This window comes from Prionailurus bengalensis, chromosome D1 (genome assembly GCF_016509475.1).
Source record: "Prionailurus bengalensis isolate Pbe53 chromosome D1, Fcat_Pben_1.1_paternal_pri, whole genome shotgun sequence".
Classification (NCBI taxonomy): Eukaryota; Metazoa; Chordata; class Mammalia; order Carnivora; family Felidae; genus Prionailurus; species Prionailurus bengalensis.
This window is the reverse complement of record NC_057346.1, coordinates 65,308,122-65,334,210: the sequence shown is the minus strand read 5'-3', so window position 1 is coordinate 65,334,210 and position 26,089 is coordinate 65,308,122. Positions and strand designations below refer to the sequence as shown.

The 26,089-nt window shown below is 43.7% G+C and overlaps 1 protein-coding gene and 1 pseudogene across 3 annotated transcripts; both read right to left on the bottom strand.

The window, feature by feature from the left end:
- Nucleotides 1-708: 708 nt before the first annotated feature.
- On the bottom strand, nucleotides 709-16,279 carry EIF3F (eukaryotic translation initiation factor 3 subunit F). 3 transcript variants are annotated; one of them, XM_043580560.1, is made up of 8 exons: nucleotides 15,750-16,279; nucleotides 12,458-12,528; nucleotides 12,138-12,217; nucleotides 11,599-11,736; nucleotides 10,340-10,431; nucleotides 9,788-9,924; nucleotides 9,539-9,652; nucleotides 8,738-8,964 (listed from the first exon to the last, which is right to left on the bottom strand). In XM_043580560.1, exons 1-8 carry the CDS (start codon nucleotides 16,147-16,149, stop codon nucleotides 8,887-8,889), a joined length of 1,110 nt encoding a protein of 369 aa, XP_043436495.1. In that variant the 5' UTR covers nucleotides 16,150-16,279; the 3' UTR covers nucleotides 8,738-8,886. The 3 variants fall into 3 exon arrangements, with proteins under 3 accessions (XP_043436497.1, XP_043436495.1, XP_043436496.1); XM_043580561.1 differs by lacking the exon at nucleotides 8,738-8,964 and adding an exon at nucleotides 9,011-9,330 and having other exon boundaries at nucleotides 15,750-16,184; XM_043580562.1 differs by lacking the exons at nucleotides 8,738-8,964; nucleotides 9,539-9,652 and adding an exon at nucleotides 709-8,271 and having other exon boundaries at nucleotides 15,750-16,185.
- An 8,636-nt stretch (nucleotides 16,280-24,915) lies between these two features.
- On the bottom strand, nucleotides 24,916-25,365 carry LOC122482674 (annotated as a pseudogene).
- Between the last annotated feature and the right edge of the window lie 724 nt (nucleotides 25,366-26,089).

Below are 26,089 nucleotides of genomic sequence, written 5' to 3'. Positions count from 1 at the left end.
GCAAGTATCCAGTAAGAGCCCACACCTGCTTCCCTCAAGGGTCCACAGATCAGTGGACCATGTTCTCTGCAGGAGCCAGATCCTTGCTAGAGACCCCTCTGTACCAGCCTCCCAAGACTTCCCTGGCCCACCACAGCCAAAGTCCTAAAGCAATCCTCTCTCAGGACTCCAGCAGAGCCCAGGGCCTCTCTTGCACCCAAGCAGCCTATAGGCTCAGGAGAGCAGATAGGTTGGGGTTGATTAAAGGGAACCACATTCAGGTTTCAACATCCCTAGAATCCTTTGCTCTCCAAAGCTACTTAGAGTTTTCACAGGGGCTCTAGTTTAGGCTGATGGAGGCAGACAGGACTGTGGCACTTATGGACCCACAGAAGGCAGAGGATCAGATTTTCTCTGGTTCCCTCTCAGCTTCCTACCCCCTCCCTCCACAGTAGAAAGAAGGTAAGCAGAAGCTGGAGATGTACTTTCGTAATGGCCTCCTTCCCATGCAGTGGTTTGGATGGTTTCTCAGGTGAGAATGTGCGACACAGAGTAGGGGATGCAAATTATTCTAAAGAAATAGAAATGTAGACATTTGTGTCTACACACACCTGTTCACCACGGAATGATGTATTAGCACAAAATTGGAAACTCACATGTCCAACACTAAAAAATTGTTTAAATAAGTAAGTTTGGCTACGTAATAAAAACTTATGAACCTATTCAAAATAAGGTTTTTGAAGATTTAATGACATGGACATTATTTTACAATGTTTAAAAATTATTTTATAAAATTCAGTTAAACTTTCAAAACACAAAGTTGACCGTAGGTTCAAAGAACTTCTAAGATACCCCACATGACTTTTGGGAGGACCTGTAAGCAGGTACATAGGAGCAGGACAATAATCTGTTTCGTGGCTGTTATTGCTACCTTATTTTACCTCTGGGCTGCTGTATCCTTTGAAGTACGATACTCCATACACGCCCCGAGTCCAGCTGTAGGCTGACAGCTCAACGCCTGGAGCTTGCTTCGGATTCTGTGTCTCCTTCTCTCTCTGACCCTCCCCGACTCATGCTGTCTCTTTCTCTCAAAAATAAACATTAAAAAAAAAAAGTGGCCAAAATAGAGTCTCTTACACCAAGCCCATTTAGCATATGCTGGTCACCAAACCAAGACTCAGTTATAGTTTTCACCTTTCCCGGAAACAGACTCCAAAACCGAAGCACCTGGTCAGCACTAGTGAGGTAATCTGACAGATCCCTGCCATCTCCTAAAGGAAAGTGACCTTGCCACAACCAATCTAATGCTTGCTAATATAACTTCGTTGTTCTCACCTCCTTCTGCCTATAAAAGTCTTTCATTTTGTACAGCCCCTCAGAGCTCCCTTCTATCTGCTAGATGGGATGCTGCCCAATTTCTGAATCACCGAATAAAGCAAACAAGATCTTTAAAACTTACTCAGTTGAAACTTTTTTCCTCTCCCATCCCTGAATTTATTTATTTATTTTTAGTAATCTCTACACCCAACGTGGGGCTTGAACTCACAAGCCCGAAATCAAGAGTTGCATGCTCTTCTGACTGAGCCAGCCAGGCATCCCTTTGAATTCTGCTTTTTAACAAGAGTAAACACACAAGTCCAAAATGGTGAGATGAATGCTAAGATGTAATCATGCTACAGGAGCACCTTCCAAGAGGAGGTTTTCGGTTTAGACCAAAACCTAAAGGAAGAGCAGAAGTGAGCCAAAGGGGCATATATTTTAGGCAGAGGGCAGAGCAAATGCAGAGGAAGCACGATACTCCATGTGAGACCCTCCCAGCTATGGAGGTGGAAGATCAGTCAAGGCCATGATGAGCTTTACAGGCTGTAGTAAGAAGTGTGAACTTTATCCTCGGCTGTGAGGGGAATAGATCAAAGGGAGTGAAGAGGAACTGTTTTTCTCTACACTTACTACTCACATCAAACAATTCTGCAACCAGATGTGCAGGTAATTTTCCCACACCAAGCAATTCCCAGATATCAGCTGAGTGTCCTACAGTTTAACTCAATTCTGACACTATGATAGAAGATAGGATTCAGTAGGCAGGGAGGGTAAGATTAGGGCCTGAGGTCCCTGGGTGGGGGAAAAACACCTATTTTGGAACGATGCTGGGCGTGTCTGACCTCAAGAGGCATTAAGGTTCCTCTTAAGGATGTAACAGACCCCCCCCCCCCCAACCCCCGCCTCAGATTTCCCCTCTGGAATTTGACAAAAGACCTAAATATGGTCACAGATAAACCCTCACACAGTGGAAAGGAGCCAATCAGGAATGGACAACCCAGCACCTGGAACTATCAAGCCAATAAGGGTAGAACCTGAAAAGGTACGAGGGGGAAGGGATGGGGGTGGGCTGACCAGAACCTTGTAAAACAAGGACCCTTGCCTATAGTCCTGGGGCATTTATTTGTGAATGTCCGTCCCCTCTGTAAAGAGAGCTTTTCTACTATTCTTCCTTTCTAATCTTATATGCTAATAAACTTGTCTGCTGCTCATTTTGTGCCCACCTCTTCATTCTTGGAAGCTGCAAGACAATGAATCCCAGCTTGGAAGCTGCAAGACAATGACACTGTTATCCTGCAGTAACACTACAAATACCTGGAGACAGTATCAGATTCCAAGGTTAGGGGCTCAGTACTACAAGACTGCCTTCCCCTGCCCCTTCAGATACACGTCACGAGTCCAGGTTGTCACCTGTGCTTCTGACACACCAGATATAAATTGGACCTCCTTCTTGGGTTTGAGTAATTTACTGCAGCACCTCACAGAATTCAGGAAAACAGTTTACTTACCATTACCGATTTACTAAAAAACATTAAAGGATTCGAATGAACAGCCAGATGAAAATATACACAGGGTGAGGTCTGGAAGGGCCTAAAGGACAGGAGCTTCTGTTTCTGAAGACTGGGGGTATACTACCTTCCTGGCATGTAATTGTTCCTAGATACATTCTTATTCACCAACCCAGAAACTCTCCAAACTCTGTTGGACAGAAGGGCCACTACATAGGCATGACTGATTAAATCATTGGCCATTGGTGATTAATTCAATTGGTGACTTTCAGCCCCTCTCCCCTCCCCCCAAGCTGAAAATTCCAAACTCAAATCACTTCATTAACATAAACTGGTGTGGTTGAAAGGGTCTGGTTAGGAATAACAAAAGACTCTTTACACCATTTATAGCTCTTATCACTTAAACAAATTCCAAAGGGTTTAAAAGCTGTGTTCCAGGAACCTGGATGAAAAGCCAAATATGTGTTTCTGTATTTTTGGTACAGTATCACAGAGGGCAAGACTGAAGGCAGAGTAGTAATGAACCAGTTGAAGCATGGAGGGGAGAATCAAGGATTCATTCAAGTTTCTGGTTTTGACAACAGAATACCTGATGGGTCATCACCTGAGAAGGGGAATTCAGGTGTTGTGGAGGAGGAAGAGACAATCAGTTCAATATTGAACATGTTGAATTTAAGATGCTTTTGAGACACCCAGGGGAAATCTAGTGTTCATTTACCTAGTCTGCAATCAGCTCTGAATATGGGCCAGAGCTAGAGCTGAAGACTGGGCACCTTTAACAAACTGGCAATAATCGCAGTCAAAGGCTTCTATGAGACCTTCCCAGCAGTGTGTAGACTGTGAGAAGGACCCAGGATGGAAGCCTGGGGAATGAAACCTTAAGGGAGGGTCAGAGGAGGAAGGATGAAGCAGAAGCACAGAAAAGGGGAACAGGAGAAAATAAGAGAACTGTGGTGTCTTAGAACTTACGCGACACATACGATCTCACTGAGACCCTTTCTGAAATGTTTCTAGCACATGCACAACCACACACAAAGATAATGTGTGAACACACATTCACAGTAAAAACAAACTTGTGCACACATTAGCACAGGCTGTAAGGAAAAAAGAGTTCCAGTATCATCCATTTTCTGTCAACCTAGGCATAGGGTATTTCTTTCCCTACAAACACCTCCCTAGCCAAGAGTCAGCAACAAAAGAGCCACATGGTCGACATGGTCTTCGAGCCTTTGGCAGTTTTCTGTGCCTACAATGCAATTTCCCTCTCCTTTTTCAGTCTGTTGCTTCTTCATTCTTCAAGTCCAGTTTGGATCTTACTTCCTAGATGGAAGACTTCCACGACCTCCAATGCCTCATGACTCCCAATGCAATCATCTCTTTACTTGTCTGCCCCTCCAAAAGGTTCTAAGCAGGATTCTTGCTTAGCACCTTGCTGCCATTTGGTATTACATGAATAAATGAATAACTTCATTAACTCCATTGAGTAAATTCTTCAATCTTTCCTTAAAAGATTTGGTGCAGCCCCATAGTTGATCAAATAAGTCACAATTACTTAGTTGCATTTAAGACCTCACCATTTGGTCTGCTAAAGAACAAAATTCACCTGAGCAAATCTGAAGATCTAATTGGCTTTGTTAAACAATTCATAAATTGGGCAACAACCCATCTACCAAGCAGAGATGTTCCCAGGAGTTGTACAAAATGGAAGGTCTCATAGGAAACGGGGAGGGAAAGTTACTGGCAAGGTTTTTATCATGCAGACTACCTCATTAGTGTTGGTCAGAAAATTTCATAGTTGGCTGTTAAAAGGTGACATTCCTGGGGTAGGCTGAAACTAATTAAATATCGGGGGGGCAAATGACTTCACTTTGGGCTTTTTAAAACAGGTCCCAACCTATCCCTCTAACCTTAATTCTGGACACATCTCCACATGCTGTAAGCTTCCACCACTCTGGAGTAGCCAGCTTTTCCATATACTATCCCTTCAATCATCTTTATAAAATACCAGGTAACGTCTTAGATTCCCATATCTCACCATTCAAGTTCAACCAGCCTCCAAGCCCTCCTGAGTCTGCCTCTTAACATCCTCTTCAATCACAGTCTTGTCGCCATCCTTGTTGCCACTGTCGTGTCCTCTGAACAGTCACAGTGGCCCCTATTCACCTTCCTGTCTTCTGCTTCTCTCCCTTAGCAGGGGATCTTCCTGAAATGCCTGATTAAATTATGCAGCCTCCTCCTCCCCCAAATTCTAGGATAATGTCCAACCTCCATAGTCTTGAGGGCTCTTATGGTCTGCCCCCAGAATATGCCTCGTTGGTTTTTGAACAGGTGTTTGCATGTTTCCTTTGCCCCGTTTTTCCTTTCCCAAGTTCCTCGTAAAAAAGACTAGCCCAGGTATTTATGTCCTGGGTAGAATCTTCCCAGACTCCCTAGGACAGACCTGGTCAACCTTTGTAATATGCTCCTGTAATGTTTCATTTTTGCCATATTATCTTACTGAGTCACTAAACTGTGAAGCAGAGGGCTACAGAGAAAAAAAAGAAAAATCCAGACCTGAATTAAAATACCATTTCTTCACTTCCTAATTGTGTAGCCTACCTCGAGTAACATACTCCACTTCTCTGAACCCCAGCTCGTTCTGTGATATGAAGAGAAGACTGACCGAAACAGAACAGGTGCTCATTGAGGGCTAGATCCACACTCATTTTCTATTTTGCAACTACTTACTCTTCTGTTTTCTCCATCAAAATGTGAACTCCTTAATGCCAGTAGATGGAGTGCACACTTACTGACCTAGTGCTAGCATACTATTTGGCAAATACTAAACACTTAATGCTTAATTGAGTAAACAATATAGAGCAAATGGTATTAGTGTACACGGGGTTACTATCCACTATCAGTGTCGACATACATTCAGAGACTCATTGCCATTTGGCATCAGTCTGCCCATTGGATTAGATGCTCCAGAGGCTCAGTGTGCCTGAGGATGCATTCCTGTGGGATCTATCTGTTCCTAAGATCAAGATGTCCCCGGGCTCAGGATACTTTATTTAGGGTTAGGCCATCCATTGATAAGGACTCTCCAAAGGTCAGAATGTTCACTGAAGCCCATCAGGGGAGGTACAGGAATATGCCATTTATGTCTAAGAAGCTAATGCTATCAAACCAACCATCAGAATGAAGCTCATGGACACTGGGTAACTGGTGTTGCCCAGCTTCTGCAGGGAAGAGGGAGTGAGAAATGGAGAGGTGGTGGGGCCATCACTTTAGTAGGGCTAGTTGGTTGCATAGTTTGTTGGATTGATTGAAAGGACTAATCAGTTTGGGTGGCTAAGGTCTCTGGAATGTTTGGACAGGATTTGGGGGATAAAGAAGATGGATTAGTATTTGAAGGTTGCAGTCTGGGAAACGCTTTGAAGTCGCTAGCGGGGTTCTTTGGAAAGTTGAGGAGTAGGGGAAGGGAGACTTCTGCTAAAGATTGTTGAAGAGCCCTGAACAGGGAACCTCTTGTGATAGGATGGCCGGGTGGGGTGGGGTGGGTAACTCGCCAGTTGCGGAGCATTATCTTCACTGGTGTAGGCTTGTTCCATTTTTGCTTAGACTGTACAAGTCCCATCTTAGCCGTAACTTCTTAACTGTCCCCCATGGCTTGTTGCTGCTTCTCCCAGTCATGGGATCCTCAGAACTGCTGGGAATCACTGCTCCCACTCCCCACTCAGTATGGAATGGTAATGTGAGGAGGGCAGGTGGTAAAAAAATCCTCGATGTGTGCTGAACCAAGGCATGTCAGGCCACGGTCTCCCATGCGTTCTGCTTTATTTCCTGGGCCTCTTATGGTTCTAATTCAGGTTACTTGCAGTTCTCACTTGGACCACTCCAGCTACCTTTCTGATGACCAATGGCATCATCCTGAAAGGCACTCCTGCTTCTTTCAGAAACTTTTTTGCGGTCTCCCTTAGCTATTCTGGTGGTGACAAGCCCTCACCAACCATCTCTTGCTAGCTGCCCTTCGCACAGACCCGCCACACCATGTCTCTTCACTGTGTCCAGGCCAGTCTATCTCTGCCTCGTTCAGCTTATTCTCACCCCAGGGACAGCTGTGGTCATCCTTTAAGCTCCATTCCAGGGTTCTAGGTTTACCTCGTCGGTGAAAATCTTCTCCAGTGACTCTTCTGGCCTTCTGCAGCAGTTTATACTTTCCACAAGGGATGCTTTTGGCTGCCCTTGGCTTGAAGACCGCATGCCTCCTGAGAGATGGTATTTCTTTTGTCCCCTGTCCTCTACTTCTCAGGAGGGTCAAAGCTACCAGGCTCTGGGCAGCCTCGAAGGAAAGAGGAAGGATTAGATTCTGCATTCTGACCCTATAGTATGCACTGCCTTCTGAGACTAGTCTTTTTCATTCTATGTTTTAAGATGTCCTGCTTACAGCTGCATGACAATTTTCTGTGTCCATATTTCAGGTGTATCTCACACATAAAATATAGGTGGGATTTGTTTTAAAATTCAATCTTTTTTTTCTCTCATTAGTTTAATCCTTTTTACATTTAGTGTGGTTACTATATTTGGATGTATATCTGCCATCTTTACTTGCTTTACCCAGTCTTCCCATGCTTTCTCAAGTAAAAAAAATTCTTTCTTTTTTCTTATTCTATTATTTCCCATCATTTTCATTTGGAGATTATTTCCAGTGAGTAACCCTGGAATTTTATCATGCATATTTAAAAAAACTGAAGTTGGTATTAACCACCCACCCCAAAAATAGAACACAAACACTCTGAACTCTGATCAACCCTCTTCCCATTGTGCATGCCATTTTTAACCTCACAATTTGGCATAACTATTGTCATTTCATGCCTACGTGTAAAAATGTATCATTACTATTCATAGCTTTTGACCCCCAGAACTTGTCACATGTCTCAGAAACAGAATTACAATCTGGGCCTTTTTGATACCCACTTGCTTTCATTTACCTTTCCACTCCAACACATAACATAACCCTAAGTCCCTGAGTAATGACCCATTTCTTCTCAACCTAAGGTATTTCGCAGTGGCCAGGCAGAACACTCCAGCAATCAGATGAAAGGGCTGTTTGAAGTCTACAAAATCCCTGGGAAATATCATCTAGTCTTTGCTTAGATTCAGCAATTGGCAGAGCCCAACACAGCCCGATGGTGCTCTCAAGTTACACATAGTACTGCAGGAGTTTGCAGTTTGGGGGACATCTCTTTAAATTTAAGCTACAGATCCTAAACTTGCCTCCCCGAACCATAGTGGCAAATAGCTCCATTCTACTATTCAAGTAGTTTATGACCCTGACCACACTCTTTACTCTTTCAGTTCAGATCAAGCATTCAATTCTCTTAATTATTTTCCCTGCATGGATTCTCCTTTTCACTTGCTGTGGAAACCCCACATGATCCATCAAAAAATGGTTCAGAGTATTGCCAGTGGACACCTTTCCAGACTGAAAGCCAAAAGAAAAATTTGGTAAAATGCAGTTAATCCTCAGAAGACTTTCTTCCCACCAGCATGTACTCATGGGTCCCAGGACTGAGATTTGTACCCACTCCTTTGTTCCTCTCCACTCACCCACCAACACATGCTCTAGGTCCTCCTAATTGTGCATAGGGCAACACTTTGTACTGTCATTCATGTGAGGCACTATGGAAGAGAAGTGACAAAAATGTTTTTTTTTGAAGGTCCAGTTTGCTCTAATCATAGGCAAAAGAGCGGGAAGAAAGTACCTCTGTGAAACCACTGTGCAAAGGCTGTCTGGTCTGGGGGCAGGTGAAAAGTGGCTTGGACTTGGGTTATGGGTGCAACTACTGATGGCGAGTCACCAACACACAACCAACTTCTACCCAAGTATTCACTTCCTGGTTTTTGCATGAGCTCTCCCTCCACCCAGCAGTAAACTCATATAAGATGGATTCATTTACAAAAGGTAGGCTATGTTTATTTAGAGTCACAAGCAGTTGACTGACTCAGTGTGACTCAAACCACAAGGAAACCATCCTACAACACTCCATTCTGAGTCCTGGGGTGGCCCAAATTGGCAGGAGTGCTGCTTGGGGCCCATTCACAGGTTTACAAGTTTCTCATTGAGGGCAATCTGTGACTGCGTGAGATTGGCCAGGTAGGTCACCATCAGCAGGTCCTGGAAGAGGAAGAAGCCACAATAAGAGAGGGGTTGGGCAGAAAGGGAGAAGAAAGTCTGGGGTTGGCCAGCTCCATGGTGAACACTGGGTAGAGGGCAGTCCTGGATAAATAACAGCTCAGAAGAGGTTGAGCAAGACTCAACGGTGGAAGATAAGAATGAAATGTTTGAGAACACTTTCTCTTCTTTACTGATACACTTATAAAAGTGGGGTGCTTTAGCCAAGATCTGGGGTAAGATATGGGGGGCGGGAAGTCTGTGAACCCAGATGGGGAAAATAAGAAATTGCATTTTCGTTAACCTCTGAATTTAGCATTTCTTTTGACCATGAATCTAGATAGCAAGTCATAGTAGTATCAGCAGTTCCTGAGACAATGGAATCAAAGAAGAGAAGGCAGAAGACCTCCCCAAACACATGTACCACCTCTTCCTTCCTCCCAACCTGGACTGCAAGGGGCCAACGGCAAAGCCCTTTCTCCTTTGTTCCCCTCTAGGTCATCTCCCTTCACATTTGTGTGCATGAGCTGAGGTGGGGGAAGACACAAGCTCCCAGAAGCCCAGGGATGGCACTTACATTGATGTTGCTATTGAGCATGGTCTCAAAGTCATCAGGAACAATCTTGGGTACTTGGTTAACCAGACTCATCAAGAAGCGGCCCACAGTATTGTCAGCAGACACCTTTCCAGACTAAGCACCAAACAAAGATTCAGTGAGCCACAGTTAATTCTCACCACCAGGGACTGTCACTTCACCAGTACACCTCTCAGAGATCTCGGAGTGGAGATCTATGCCCTCCTCCTTTCTCGCCTTCCCCCTCCTCACCAGCACATCCTCTGCATACTGCAACACTGTGCTCAGGGCATCCTGGATGCGAGCCGATGCCCCTCCTACTTGCTGCAAGTCACTTGAAAGTCCGATCACCCGGTTGGGGCTAAAACAGGTCTTCATGATCAGGTCAACTGTGGGAACAGGTTGGGGGATAGAAGAGGCACAGACATTTCAGTCATTCCATCAGGGAAGAGACTATCTCTAATCATTCTAACTTTCCCACTTCCCTCTGGATACAGCCAACTTCTCTGAAACCCTGCTCTGCTCTTAGCTGCTTCTCTTCCTCCTGCTAGAGCTTAATCACTGGTTTTGGTCTTGTATGAATGGCCACGTAGCCTCTGTGCTGATAATTTCCCATTCTAATTGCACAAATAATTCCTGGAAATTCGTTTATAATGGAGAACGATTGTGACTTTAATCATCACAGACTTTAGATCAACGGTTCCTCTTCAACCTACCCAAAGCCCTCCATTCTTGTTAGAGAGCAGCTACCCTGTGCCCTGAAAAGTGTCAGACCTCAAAAGAGGGTATGGGAAGGTCACTCACCTCCAATGCGTTCAGTGTCATAATACGCGTATTTCACGGTCAGAGGTGTGAACATCACCCCCATGGTCCTCCCAGGGACACCCATTAAAGTGCTGGGGAGAGAGAAGTCAAGGTAAGTAAATAGCCTTGGGAGAGAGCTTCCATGTCTAGTCCAGGCTGGGAAAGCAGTCATACCAAGGTTATGGGTTCCAAGGTTCTGAGACAAGGCTGAAACCACCTGAACCTGAGGTCTCATGGGAGCAAGTCACATTTTTCCTTTAGCTCACTTCACACACAATGAAGCCTGGCCTGCGTGAGGGGACTCAGCCTGCAGATCTGACTTGGTCCCTTCAGATGAATGTTTCACTCACTGCAATATCAGTGATGAAACAGGACGCTGCATTTCCCTGTGGAGCTGACTGCCCAGATATCCACCCATCGGTCTTCTATGAGACTGTGCCCTTCATTAGCACTGAAAAAAGCAAATTGACTCCAGCCCACCAAGACTAGATTAGGTGCTTTAAGAAATCTCACTAAAGGTGACTGCCTTTACTATGTCAACTATATATTTTCACCTGGACCAAAGTCTGTTACATTATGTCACACACAGAAAGTGCACCAAATCAAACAGCGTAAGAGATACGCTAAGAAATGCCTTCATTCTAACCAGAAAAGATAATCCTTTCAACTCTCCCAGCAGCCCCTTCTTTAGCATGCCTCCCCCGTCAACAGGAATTTTAACTGCCTGCAAGCTCAACGTGTCAATGCTATAATGTTATTGTCACCAAAACTGTACTCGACCCTGGGGTAATAGATGTAGTCACAAAGGACAGCCATCCTTTAATCTGTATGACTCTGAGTCCTGTGTATCCAGGAATAATGATTAACAAAGGGTTACTCAGAAAAGCAGTGAACATGACCAAAATACCAGTGAGGATCAGCTATAGGAACCGTGAAGAGTTAGCTTATAGAAACGATGACGGGAAAAACATGACAGTTTGCTCAAATACCTAAAGGTCTGTCATCTGAAATTGGTTAAGAGAAATAAGTAGAAATCTGGGGTACAACTGGTATCAGCAAGTGGATATTTGAGGGACAAATTTTGTTTCAGAGTAAAACCCTTCTAACGATAACTGTTGAGAGGGAGGAATGGGTTTCCTTATGAGGCAATGAGTTATATACTGAAGGATTAAACCTGCTTGGGGTGGAGGTGGGTGTCATCCAGGCATGGTAGGAACCAGACAGCCTTTTATGGCCTTGTGCCCCAAGACACTGGTTACCTGACATAGGCCTTGATGCTCATGCGGCCATTCTGGAGGCTCGTGTCCACGGTGAGGTGAATGGGGTTGGGGGCTTCCCGGCTATAGTACTCATGGATCAGCACAGAATGCTCTGTAATGTCATGGCCTGTAGCATACCTGGAAAATGAAACATAGTTGTGGATTCAAGTCTACATGTAACATTAATACCAAACCCAAGGGTAAAATGGGTGTCTCTAGGTAGCGTTACCTCCAGTGCAACCTAAATGCAAAAAGACTACACTGAAACTGTATTAACTCAAATCAAAGGCTGACTCAGAGCTCTTGAAACATTACAAGTCATCAGCAAGGCAAAAATACTTGGCTCAGTAAAAGCTACAATTCAAAGTAAATATTCTTGGCCTCATGAGATTAGAACTGCCAGCAAGACACACTAAATTCACAGATCCCTGAAGTAATACACTTTCAATACTGTCTCCAAAAGGGAGTAGAATAACTAGCCTGGTAGCAAAAAACCTTGGCAATCACCAACACTTTCCATTCCCCCAACTCCAACTTACCAGCCCAGAATGAGCTCATTTGGAGAGACTTTCTTGTGTAATTCATACATGTTCTTAGCGAATTCCATGTCAACAGCCACCTTAGAAGAAAAGCAGAAAAGAAAGCTAAGAAGCTAGAAGCCCATAGAAAAAATGGATGAAAAGGACCAGAGCCCACCCCAGCAGACAAGAGGCCCAGGAAGTATATACCCATAGAAAGAAGGTTCTTTGTTGAACTTTTAGTTATAGAAGCACAACGTATTGTGCAGGAGAAGCCTTAAGGAGAGCCTAGCAAACGAACAGTTACAGACCACACAGTGGCAGCTCAAGCTCCCACTCACCTCATCTTCTGACTCGTTGTGTGGCACTGAAAAGCAGTTAGTGACCTCCACTGAATGCTTGTCAACGGTGCCTGTGAGAGAGAATTGTCCACATGTTACAAGACCCTAGGGCACTCGGCAGCCTCCGATCACTTTCCAAATGCTTTCAGAGGCCTCCTCAAAGTCAATGAACAAATTGAATTCGTAAATTCTAAGTTAGCCATATGCATCAGTGGGACCAGGATTCTCCAGAGAGCTGAAGGTCTGAAGCGATCTCTCTTTGCTTTAGCCATCAACATATGGGGTCTATTCTTCCTTCACAAGGTCTTCTTTTGCTTATCTGTTCCATCCTGCTACCAGTCCTACTCCAGGTCTTTTTTCTATGACCTTCATTTTCAGCCTCTAGATTTTCTCCCTATAATTCAATCTGCAGAACTACCTGGAAAATTCTAATAATGTCTACACAGGGCACCCATACAGTAGCCTAGTCCCAAAGCACAGTGTTAGGGAGCTTCACCTGTACCTCCCTTCAGTCATCTAGTCCCATGGTCATAACCTTAGCCCCATCCCCATCCAGAAACCTTCTACCTGTGAACCTTAAACATCAGTATCAGTCTTTTACCACAAACTCCTATTCTAGTTTTGATACCCTTACTCCCATTACATTTGTTTCTTGACCTAAGACTGCTGGTCCCTTGGGTTCTCCATTTTTTTTCTAATCTACTGGCACTGCCCATACCAGGCTTCAAGCCCTGCCCTCTATACTAGTGACAACAATGCTGCCCACACCTGTGTCTGTTTAATTCCACTTCACTATGGTTTTTGCTCCCTTAGGTGAAACTATGTCCGCAAACCCAGTGGGTAAATACTTTTTCTCTTATTTGACCTCTCATCAGCATTCAATAGACTTGACCATTTCAGACTTCTGAAGCACTTTTGAGTCTTCTATATTTCCACGCTGCTATGATAACCTTCTATTAGAGCATTTATCATATTGTATTCTAATTATTTGAATGAATAGATCTTCATCTTGAAGGTTAGAGTAGATGTTGTTTTATCAAACTTTGAATTACAAACATTTAAAACAATTTTATGGTACTTAAAAGATACCACTGACTTCTTTTAGCCAAATTAAATGTTTCATGAATTAATGTCTGAGAAAATATATAAGCTCCTAGTAAGAAGAGTCTGTTTCATTTTTCAGTAAGTACTATCCCTGTAACCACCTAGCATTGTACCATGGTCCCAGTCCAGAAGAGAATCTTAAGATGTAGATTATAGGTCACTAAATAAGGTCACTATAGTATCTGGGGTACTTAATACTCTCCCTCAGTGGAGAACTGTTTCTTTAGTTAAATAGCTCATGCATGTGAGTTTGGAAAATTTGGCAGTGCAGCTGAAAGAGTAGTCTTTGTCAAGTGCCAAGTTAATGTTGCAAAAATCATTTGTTACAGAAGCTCAAAGCAGGACATGGTTACAGAAAGCTATTATACTTTGGGAAGTTAGGAGTGGGGGTGAGGGTAGCGGTATGGGATGAAGGACTGATACTTAATTAACACTTTTCCTGGGAACCTGGAAGATGAGAGGAACTTGGAACAAATGAGGGAGATCAGGGAAGGCACTTGTGGCAAAGAGAATACAAAGTCTTGGTTTCAGAAAAACTTTGGCAATGTTTGGAAGATAATGGATCAATTGAAGTTCCTGTAAAATGCTAAACCTTCAAAAATAAGTAAAGAGAGACTATGTTTGTGTGTTGCAGGGGTAGAGCCCTGATGTGGAGGATGGCAACTAATGGCTGTTTTGTAGCTCATGTGTCCCAGCAGTTAGATGCTCTTGGTAATAATTTTGCTCTTGCAAAGCCCAAGTCTAAGTAGCCCCCCCCCCCCCACCAGAACTAGACTTTAGGTAATTTGTTCCAAGGCACATGGTTAATATTTGGTGCAATCTACCTACAATCTTGTCTTCTTTGCAATACACCAATTGTTTTCTATGGTGGAAGAACCATATCTATCTAAAATTGGGGACAAAGATGGAATGAAAATGAATTTGATGGGATCAGCAGTACCCAGAGAAAGAGGCATATTATCAGTAATCTCTCTCTAGTGCTTCTCCATTTTACAAATTACTTTAACATATTAGGGAGACTAATGGACAGATCAGGCTTAACTCTGGAAAATAGTATGGAAGTTCCTCAAAAACTTAAAAATAGAACTACCCTATGACCCAGCAACTGTGCTACTAGGTATTTATCCAAAGGATACAGGTGTGCTGTTTCAAAGGGGCACATGTACCCCAATGTTTATAGCAGCACTATCAACAATAGCCAAAGTATGGAAAGAGCCCAAATGTTCATCAATGGATGAATGGATAAAGAAGATGTATACACCCCTATATACATACAATGGAGTATTACCCAGCAATCAAAAAGAATGAAATCTTACCATTTGCAACTACATGGATGGAACTGGAGGGTATTATGCTAAGTGAAATTAGTCAGAGAAAGACAAGTATCACATGACTTCACTCATATCAGGACTTTAAGATACAAAAGAGATGAACATAAATGAAGGGAAGCAAAAATAATATAACATCAGGGAGAGAAACAAAACATATGAGACTCTTAAATATGGCAGACAAACAGAGGGTTACTGGAGGGGTTGCGGGAGGGAGGATGAGCTAAATGGGTAAGGGGCATTAAGGAATCTACTCGTGTAATCATTGTTGCACTATATGTTAACTTAGATGTAAATTAAAAAGATAAATAAAAATAAACAAATAAAAAGATCAGGCTCAAACATTTAGGAAAACAGGATTACTGAAGCCCTAAACGAGTTTCTGACAAACCGGTTTACTTGTTCAAAGGGATGTCTTTTTACAGATCTCCCCACTCCTTTCTCAAGTGGTTAAAAATGTCTTTGTAAACACCGAGAAAATAAAGAAATTTAGTCCGTAGGAAAGGGGGGAAAACGTGGTCATTGGGTTTAGGGAGTCAAATGTTTCTGACTTCCTACTCAGCATCTGAACTCATTTTTGGTCACACTTGGCCTGAAATGCTACTGGGCAGATTAAAAATAAAATGTAAATCATTCCGCATACGGTTTTTATTCAATAACTAACTACTGCTTACGTATTTTATACCACCCGAAGTGACAGAAATGTGGCAGGGAAGTTCAAGTTCCTTAAGGAGGTAAGTAGCGGCAGGAAGGTGGCATGCAAGAATAGGTAAGAGGTCAATGGGGATGGGAAGGGAGGGGAACAAGAGAAAAAGGAGGTGGGAGGAAGAAGATTCAGACGATGGTGTCTGACCACTCACCCAGCAGGGTGCCGATAACTCGGGCAGCGCCCTCATTGCGTCGCTCGTAGCTGTCCACGATGGAGGCCAAAATGACCGGGTGCAGCCGGACCACACGGCCGCCGGGGAAGGGGCCTGGAAGAGCAGGACCGGGCAGTGACTGCGCAGGGGTCTGCGCTGGGGCCGGCGCTGAGGCCGAGGTCTGGCCCGGAGCCGCGGTCGTAGCCGCTGCAGCCGCCGCGTCTGAGGATGAGGCTGGAGCCGGCGTTGGAGCCGGAACCGGCGCTGGAGCAGGAGACGGGGCTGGCGCTGAGGCTGGGGTTGGGGACGGGACTGGGACCGAGGGTGGGGCCGCGGCTGGAGCTGCGGCTGGAGCTGGAGTGGCGGCAGACGCACTCGCCGGTGCTGCCGGTGTAGCCATCTTGTCGAGAAAGAAGGAGCCAGGAGCCGAAGGGAGTGAGTAGAAGAATATTAGGGGCACGATAGGCTGAATATGCACCACGTGAACCAGATCTTTGTGCCTATTGGTCACTGATGATGTTTCTCACGGCACTACAATTTCCTGCTGAGTTTGTGCTCTTTAATTTCTGTCCCATGAGCACTCAGTGAGAGGCGAGCTAAATAGTTCCGAGCAAACTTGGGACCCCCCCCCCCCCCCCCCCCCCCCGCTGAGAAAGGGAAACAGCTCAGTCTGCTCAGCTGCCGCCAGATGGACCCAGAGAGCGGAGAATGGGTTGTAATTCCTGTTTTCAGACTTCAAAAAGGCAGTGAATTTAAAATTTTTTTTTTTAATGTTTATTCATTTTTGAGAGAGAGAGAGAGCGGGAGCAGGGGAGAGGAAGAGAGGGAGACACAGAATCCAAACAGGCTCCAGGCTCTGAGCTGTCAGCGCAGAGCGGAGGCGGTCGAATTCTTCAACCGTGAGATCACGACCTAGTGGAAATTGGAAACTCAACTGACTTAGCCACCCAGCACCCCAGGATAGTGAATGGTAAAGTGCCTTTAACGGCACTTCTTGACAGAGTCATAAGAAGACAATGCGGTGGCTTATTCTATTCAGCCGTTTGAATATGTGCCAGATGCTGTTTTAGTCCCTTGGGATATATCAATGAATGAAACAAGGATTGTTGTTCTCCCAAAATTCACCATTTAGTGGAGGGAGACAAATAAGTACATTATATAATATGTTAGAAGATAATGAGAACTATGCAAAAGGAAAAATTAGCGGGGAGTAAGGGGGAATCAGAAGCTAGGGTAGGTCACAATGAGAATGCAAGGTTTGAGTTGATTGAAGGAGGTGAAGGGGGTGGCTATAATTGGGGAGAAGAGCCTTCAGGTCGAAGGAACAGCAATGCAAAGGCTTTAAAGACAGGAGCAGGCCTGGAGTATGTGAGAAGACTATTTGGTGGTTGGTGTGTTCAGATCATGATGGGGAATTGCAGAGATGGACCCTTGAATAGGAGTTGGGGAGCAGATCATTAAGGACGTACTAAGCCATGATAAGGATTTTGACTTTTACTCTGAGAGAGGAGGGGAGCCATTGCAGGGTTTGGAGCAGGGGAAGGCCATGATCAGTCTTAGTTTTAAAAGGATCATTCTGGATGTTTTGAGAATAATAGAATGGGCCAGGGAGAGGTGGTTGTCGAGGAGAGGAGGGTGAGAGAGAAAGAGCAAGAAGACTTTTTAGGAGATTAGCAGGTAGCCTAAGTGAGAGGTGACGGTGGTGGGAACCAGGCCAGTAGCAGTGGAAGTGGTGACAGGTTGGTAGACTAGGGACATATTTTGAGGATAGAGACAAAAGGATTTTCTGAGGAATTGTATGTGAGGTATGAAAGAGAAGAGTCAAGGATGACTCCAGTTTTGTGTGTGTGCTGAACAACAAGTATGAAGAAGTTGTCATCAGTTGAGATAGTAAAAGCTACAAGTGGAGCAGTTTTTTTTTGGAAAAGATCCCAAGTTCAATTTGGGAGGTGTCATCCTTGAGATGTTTATTAGACATCCAAGCAGAACTGTAGTGTGATCAGGTGGAGATACTTGGGAGAGGGTTAAATGAGGAACCCTCTGTAAATCTCTCAGCATATGCCTGATATACAGCAGTTATTATTATTATTATTGTTTTAAAGTTTATTTATTTTGAGAGAGACAAAACACAAGTGGGGCAGGGGCGGGGGATGGTGGCAGAGGATCAGAACCAGGCTCTGCACTGACAGCAGGGAGCCTGATGTGGGGCTGGAACTCATGAACCATGAGATCATGATCTGAACCGAAGTCAGATGCTTAACCGACTGAGCCACCCAGGCACCCCCAGCAGTTATTATTATTAAGTGGTAGCTATTATCACTGCTATGTAATGGGAGGAGCTCTGATTCTAGTGTACTATGTAACTTTGGGCAATCTATAATTTTTTCTGAGTCTTAGTTTCCTTCTCAGTACAATGGGAATGATAATATCTGCCTGTTAGGAAACCAATCAACTCCCTTAATTAGGTCAATTCCTGGCAGCTAGTTGGCAAAGTGGGTGGGTGAGGTTGGACTTCTCAGCCCTTACTCTCATGTCCAAGAGCTGCTTTCTCTTGGAACTATGTTCCGTAATTAGAATTTATATGATCCTGCTCCCCTGTCAATATTCTGGGCAGACATATGTTCTTTCTTTTAATTCCCCTAAACACAGGTGAACAGCCTATCAGAGGAGGATTGAAAAGAGACTTGGATTTTTTTTTAATGCTTTATTTATTTTTGAGACAGAGAGAGACAGAGCATGAGTGGGGGAGGGGCAGAGAGAGAGGGAGACACAGAATCTGAAGCAGGCTCCAGGCTGAGCTGTCAGCACAGAGCCCGATGCGGGGCTTGAACTCACCGACTGTGAGATCATGACCTGAGCTGAAGTTGGACGCTCAACTGACTGAGCCACCCAGGCGCCTCGAGGCTTGGATTTTGTAACTGGGATCTTTAACAACTCTAGCAGAACAGTATTCGAGGAATTGATGGTGGGGTGGGCATGGAAATCAGAATTCAGGTGGGAGAGAATGGTCAGTGGGAACTGATGGCAGTGAGTGCTGGCTGCTCTCTCAAGAGAATTGGTGGAAAGGAGAGGAGACATTTAAGGCAGTAGCAGAGGGGAACAATAGGACTGAGAAGGGGCCACTTCTCAGTCCCCTGGACTGGAAGAGTTTTAAGTGTACTTTAAACTAAGGGTGAAGATCTAGAGGAAAGAGAAAGATTGAATACACATGTGAGAAGAACCATCTAATGAAAGAAGGGAGGAAAGAGGACCTGAATGGAGAAGGCTAAATGAAAGAGATGTTCTTGCATAGAGTGAGGGACATGCAAGAGAGGCTGCCCCAGGCTGTGGCCTCCCTTATGGATGCTAGTGGGTCTGCCTTAGCAAGGGCTGATCCCCTGAGATCATCCCATGGGAAGAAGGCCAGAGGAGAGAATCACCTGTGATGAAGAGGTGTTGTTGCTCCGAACTGACCCTTGGGACCTCTATCCACTTACTTGAGTTGGTTGTGGATACTTCATCACCAAGAACTTTACCTTGATGTCAATGTCCCGAAGACCTTTCTCTCTGGAAGGAAAAGAGAAAGGGGTGGGTGAAGAATCAGACATGGGGCGCCTGGGCGGCTCAGTTGGTTGAGCGTCGAACTTCAGCTCAGGTCATGATCTCATTGTTCGTGAGTTCAAGCCCCGCATTGGGCTCTCTGCTGTCAGTGTGGAGCCTGCCTCGGATCCTGTGTCTTCCTCTGTCTCTACCCCTTCCTTGCCTTACACATGCTCTTTCTCTCTCTCTCAAAAATAAGTAAACATTAAAATTTTTTTGAAAAAGAATCAGACACTTTGAATTGGGGAATGAAGGGAAGTTGCAGGGCCTCCTGTCAAGTGACATTTTTCTCAGGGAAGTGAAGCCATGGTGATCTGTTGAGAATGGAAGTGCAAGGGTGGGACTCAGTCCTTGGGCAGTGGAAGAGGGGCCAAGAGTGAGTCATTAAAGGCATTGATCAATTATGAGAGAGCCCAGCTAAGCCTGGAGACCTCAAGGATCTGGTTAGCTTTTGTATTTTTCTCCAGCCACATGGCTAAGAGGCAGGCAGGGAGAGATCATTGGCATGGCCTTCCTAGGAATGCTGACCAGCTAGGATAAGGAAGTACATACATCCAGGATGCTGACTTTTCAATCACTGACTGAGGGATCCAGGCAGGCTGAACCCTATGAATAGAAACTCTGAGGCCTAGGTTCATTATGAAAGGGCAGAAGGCATGGGGAGAGAGAAAAATGAGCTGTCCCCTTGAATATGGGAATTGTGTTGTGCACATGGTGTACTGGTCAGGATATATATACATATATATATATATAATGTTTATTTTATTTTTTTATTTTTGAGAGAGAGAGAGAGAGTGAATGGGTGAGGGGTAGAGACAGAGAGGGACAGAGGATCTGAAGCGGGCTCTGCACTGACAGCAGGGAGCCCAATGTGGGGCTCGGACTCATGTACTGTGAGATCATGATCTGAGCAGAAGTTGGACACTTAACTAACTGAGCCTCCCAGGCATACCATACATATATAATATACATATAATATACTATGTATATTATATGTATATATAATATATTTTAAATATGTATAAATATAAATAAATATATATGTTAAAATTATATATATATATAATTTTTTTAATGTTTGTTTTATTTTTGAGAGAGAGAGAGACAGAGTGTGAGTGGGGAAGGCGCAGAGAGAGAAGGAGACACAGAAGCCGAAGCAGGCTCCAGGCTCTGAGCTGTTAGCACAGAGCCTGTCACGGGGCCTGAACCCACTAACCATGAGATCATGACCTGAGCCAAAGTCGGACAGTTAACCAACTGAGCCACCTAGGCATCCCTAAATGTATACATATATTTAAATAAGGGATTGGCTCATGTGATTATAGAGGCTAGGAAGTCCTAAGATATTTACTTAACAAGCTGGAGACCCAAGAGAGCCAATATGTAGTTCTAGTCCAAAAGCAGGCAGACTCAAGACCCAAGCAGAGCCTATGTTTCAGCTTGAATCTGAAGGCTAGAAAAGACCAATGTCCTGCTCAAGCCTTCAGGCAGATGAAGTTCCCTCTTACTCTGGGTGGGGATCAGCTCTTTGTTCTATGAAGGCCTTCCACTGATTGGACAAGATCCAGCAACATTAGGGATCGCATTCTGTTTAATTCAGCCTATCAATTTAAATGTTAAACCTATCCAAAAGACACACCTACAGTAATGTTTGACCAAATATCTGGAGATTCTGTGCCCTAGTCAAATTGACACATAAAATTAACCATCACACCTGGGATCCTGGTCATCTTGAGGAATATGCTTGATAGTCCTTCCTGAAAAGAAGGTCATAGCTACAGGCTCATGTTAAAATTGGGGACTGTAGCTTGATAAACCCATTCCACCTCTTCAATGACTGGCTGGAGTAAAGGGAGGTCTGACTACAGCTCCAACTACGGGAAGGCCGCAAGGGGGAGCCCGAAGCTCGCTCAGCCCTGCAGGTATGACTTGGGACTTACTGAGGCAGGGCAGTGCAGGAACCATACCTTGGTGGCCGACCACCTGTCCTTCTGCAGACTGGGCCTGGCACAGGCAGGCTGGTAGGCTGCCTCCCACAGTTTGTCTCTGCTCACTGCCAGCAGGTTTCAGGAAGTTGTGCACCTTACGCAGGCTCCACCCACTAGTGCCAGGATGCTCCTTTGCTATGCTAGACTTCTACACAGTTAAGGCTCTCTGCCTGGATGCCCTTTCAGACTGAGGTGGTGAGGAGCAGTGGCCACAGTTTGAAAGCAACAGTGTCACAGACCTCAAGCCTCATACCTGCCTCCCTGCATGGCAAATGTTCTCTGTTCTGGAGGGAACCTGGCCCCACCAACTGGGTACCCACCTTGTCAAAAGCCAGCCTGATCAGGCAACTCGTCACACATGAGATTTGCCTGTCTCCAGTTCATTCTTGACTACTTGGCTAGGCATGCTATTTTCTTAGTTCTCTGATTTTCTGATATCCATATCTTAATTTCTGCACTTGCTTCTGGTCTTCCCTCCCTCCACCTGGTTTTGGTCACTAGAGCTTCTTTCTCTGGCTTGCTATTCTCAGCTCATCCTTAATTTCTGCCTCTCCAGATTCTTCAGATTCTAGTCGCAGTGGGCCTGGCCAACCCCCTTGACTTCATGCCAAGGTGGGGGACAGGAAATCACAGAGAGTTGCTGGTGTTTTCTGCCCTTTAAAAAATCTTATTTAAATTTTATTTAAATTATAGTGTAATAATGGTTTCAGGAGTAGAATTTAGTGATTCATAACTTACATATGACACTTAGTGTTCATCCCAACAAGTGCCCTCCTGAATGCTTATCATGCATTTAAACCCATTCCCCCACCCAACACCCCTCCAGCAACCCTCAGTTTGTTCTCTGTACTTAAGAGTCTCTTGTGGTTTGCCTCCCTCTCTGTTTTTATCTTAGTTTTCCTTCCCTTCCCCTATGTTTATCTGTTTTGTTTCTTAAATTCCACATATGGGTGAAATCATATTTATCTTTCTCTGACGGACTTATTTCGCTTAGCATAATACATTTTAGTTCCATCCATGTCATTGCAAATGGCAAGATTTCATTCTTTTTGATCGCTGAGTAATAATTCCTGTGTGTGTGTGTGTGTGTGTGTGTGTGTGTGTGTGTATGTGTTTCACTTCTTCTTTATCCATTCATCAGTTGATGAACATTTGGTCTGTTTCCATAATTTGTCTATTGCTGATAGTGCTGCTATAAACACTGGGGGACATGTACCTCTTCAAATCAGCATTTTTGTATCTTTGGATAAATTCCTAGTAGTGCAATTGTCAGGTCATAGGGTAGTTCTATTTTTAACTTTTTGAGGGACCGCCATACTGTTTTCCAGAGTGGCTGCACCAGTTTGCATTCCTACCAGCACTGCAAAAGTGTTTCCCTTTCTCTGCATCCTCACCAACATCTGTTGTTTCCTGAGTTGTTAATTTTAGCTACTCTGACAGGTGTAAGGTGGTATCTCATTGTGGTTTTAATTTGTATTTCCCTGATGATGAGTGATGTTGAGCATTCTTTCATGTGTCTCTTAGCCATCTGGATGTCTTCTTTGGAAAAATGTTCATGTCTTTTGCTCATTTCTTCACTGGATTATTTGTTTTTTTGGTGTTGAGTTTGATAAGTTCTTTTAAAAAAAAGTTCATCTATTTTTGAGAGAGAGAGACAGAGAGAGAGAGAGAGAGAGAGAGAGAGAGAGAGAGAGAGAGAGCAGGGGAGGGGCAGAGAGAGGGGGACAGAGGATCCAAAGCGGGCTCTGAGCTGACAGCAGTGAGCCTGATGGGCTGGAATTCACAAACCTTGAGATCATGACCTGAGGTGAAGTCAGACGCTTAACTGACTGAGCCACCCAGGTGCCCTGAGTTTGATAAGTTCTTTATAGATTTTGGATACTAACCCTTTATCTGATATGTCATTTGCAAATATCTTCTCCCATTCTGTTGGTTGCTTTTTAGTTTTGTTGATCATTTCCTTCACTATGCAGATGATTTGTATCTTGATGAAGTCCCAATAGTTCATTTTTGCTTTTGTTTCCCTTGTCTCTGGAGACATGTCTAGTAAGAAGTTGCTACAGCTGAGGTAAAAAATGTTGCTGCCTGTTTTCTCCTCTAGGATTTTGATGGCTTCCTGTCCTACATTTAGGTGTTTCATCCATTTTGAGTTTATTTTTGTGTATGGTGTAAGAAAGTGGTCCAGGTTCATTCTTCTGCATATCACTGTCCAGTTTTCCCAGCACCACTTGCTGAAGAGACTGTCTTTATTCCATTGGATACTCTTTCCCACTTTGTCAAAGATTAGTTGGCCATACATTTGTGGGTCCATTTCTGGGTTCTCTATTCTGTTCCTTTCATCTATGTGGTTTTGTGCCAGTACCATACTGTCTTGATGATTCAAACTTTGTAATACAGCTTGAAGACTGGAACTGTGATGCCTCCAGCTTTGGTTTTCTTTTTCAGGATTGCTTTAGCTATTTGGGATCTTTTCTGGTTCCATACAAATTTTAGAATTGTTTCAGCTCTGTGAAGAATTCTTGTGTTATTTTGATAGGAATTGCATTGAATGTGTAGATTGCTTTGGGTAGTATTGATATTTTAACAATGTTTGTTCTTCTGATCCACGAGCATGGCATGTTTTTCCATTTCTTTGTGTCTTCTTCAACTTATTTCATAAGAATTCTATAGTTTTCAGAGCACAGATCTTTTACCTCTTTGGTTATGTTTATTCCTAGGTATCTTATGGTTTGTGGTGCATTGTAAATGGGATTGATTCTTTGATTTCTCTTTCTGTTGCTTCATTATTGGTGTATAGAAATGCAACCAATTTTTGTATGTTGATTTTTATATGCTGTGACTTTGCTGAATTCATGGATCAGTTCTAGCAGTTTTTTGGTGGAGTCCTTTGGATTTTTCACATAGAGTATCATGTCATTGGTGAAGAATGAAAGTTTGACTTCTTCCTTGCCAATTTGGATGACTTTTATTTCTTTTTGTTGTCTGATTGCTGAGCCTAGGACTTCCAACACTGTGTTGAACAACAGTGGTGAGAGTGGACATCCCTGTTGTGTCCCTGACCTTAGGGGGAAAACTCTCAGTTTTTCCCCATTGAGGATGATATTAGCTGTGGGTCTTTTCTGCCCTTCTTGCCTAAGCTACGCTTAGGGGCTGGGTCTTGCCTGGCCCAAGAACCATGACCATATGGCTGTTGCTTATAACTTCAGGAAAGGAGACTTTAGGGTGGCCCCAGATCTTTCTGTGAATATCACAGGAGACATAAGTCTACCCTGCCTGGGCCAGTGTTGTAGCCCAGAGCTGACCTTTGAGAGGCTCTCTCAGTGAAGGAGCCAAGAAGAATCACCTCCATTGGGCTAGATGTGCCCATCTTCTCATTCTTGCGTCTGGTGTGTTGCTGTGAAAGTGAGGTGGTTCTTTTCAGGTGTCCATGGACCACACTCATTAGTGGAGGTTCTTTTGATACTTGATGTCCTCCAGAAACTTAGTGCTCTTTTTTCTATCGCAGGTATACAGAATTGTAATAATCATACTCTTTGGTTCATGACACTTGGGTTCATTCATGAACTGCTTTTTTAGATCCATTCATTCATTCACTCATTATTTTTTATTTTTTTATTATTTTTTGCCTTTGATTGTTTTATTACTCAAAAAAGCTTCATTTCTTTATTTAGCTTTCTGACTCTGTGTTTGTGCCTTCAACACTTTCACAACGATTTTCTTCTCCTCAATAAGGAATGCATGTTTGATCCTGTCACGAACACACTCAGCACACATGGAACCATCGTAGGCCCTGCTGACATGTTTTTTCATTTTGGACAGCCTCGTAAGAACTTTAGGTCTCACAGCACGAACTCCTCGAAGTCGGCCTGGGCACATGCCACGTGCAGATTTTGGTGCTTCCCAACCTTCTTGGTATAAAGGTAAACGATTCTATTACCTGGGGTTCAGGACAGCCTAGTTTTGTTAGAGGCTGTGTTGTAGGACAGCCTACGACGGTATGTCAAACGCTGGACCATTCTGAATGCCTACAGACGCCGTCCCCGGAACAGGCACTCATTATTTTTTAAATAATGTAATGAATAGGACTTATTACCCAAACCAAGAACTAGAACATTCATTCATTTTTTAAAATGATGAACAGAACCTTCAACCCAAACCAAGGATTAGAACATTATCAACAGTACTATTATGAATTAATATATTAGAATATGAATTTATTAAAATAGAATTATATACAATAGAATTTATTACTATGAAAATTAGAACATTATAATAGGTAATATTATCATGAGTATTAGCATATTATCATTCAGTGGTATGCTAGTAAATGTTTAACAACCAGCTCCCTTAAAAAAAAGTGACCCTAGTTTTGTTATCAATTTCCATAGTATAGATATTCCTATCATGGTTGATTTCAAGCTACTGGCTCTCAAAATTTAACAGCTGGCTCTCAAAATTCCCGAAAATTTGCCAACTGGCTTTCAAGAGCTGGTATGGGTTGGATCCAGCACTGCTGCTTTACATATACCTATTGCCCATGCCCAAGATCTCATTGCCTTCCCGCCCCACCCTGATAAGTGACTATTCACCTGAATTTGTGTGTAACATCATTTGCTTAAAAATCATGGTTTATTTCAAATATATATGGGTTGACTAAGTAATATACTCTTTAATTCTTCTAGTTTTTTGAATTCCATAAATATAGCTATACCAGATTTCCCTTGATAAGTGTATTCTTATATATCTTTTTTCCATTCTTTTGATTTCAAGAAT

Coding starts and splice junctions, on each gene's coding strand:
- EIF3F (XM_043580560.1), bottom strand. CDS start 16,149: ATGGCTACACCGGCAGCACCGGCGAGTGCGTCTGCCGCCACTCCAGCT. Junction 12,218..12,457: donor ACAACGAGTCAGAAGATGAG/GTGAGTGGGAGC, acceptor TTTTCTTCTAAG/GTGGCTGTTGACATGGAATT. Junction 9,925..10,339: donor TGACACTGAACGCATTGGAG/GTGAGTGACCTT, acceptor CTGTTCCCACAG/TTGACCTGATCATGAAGACC.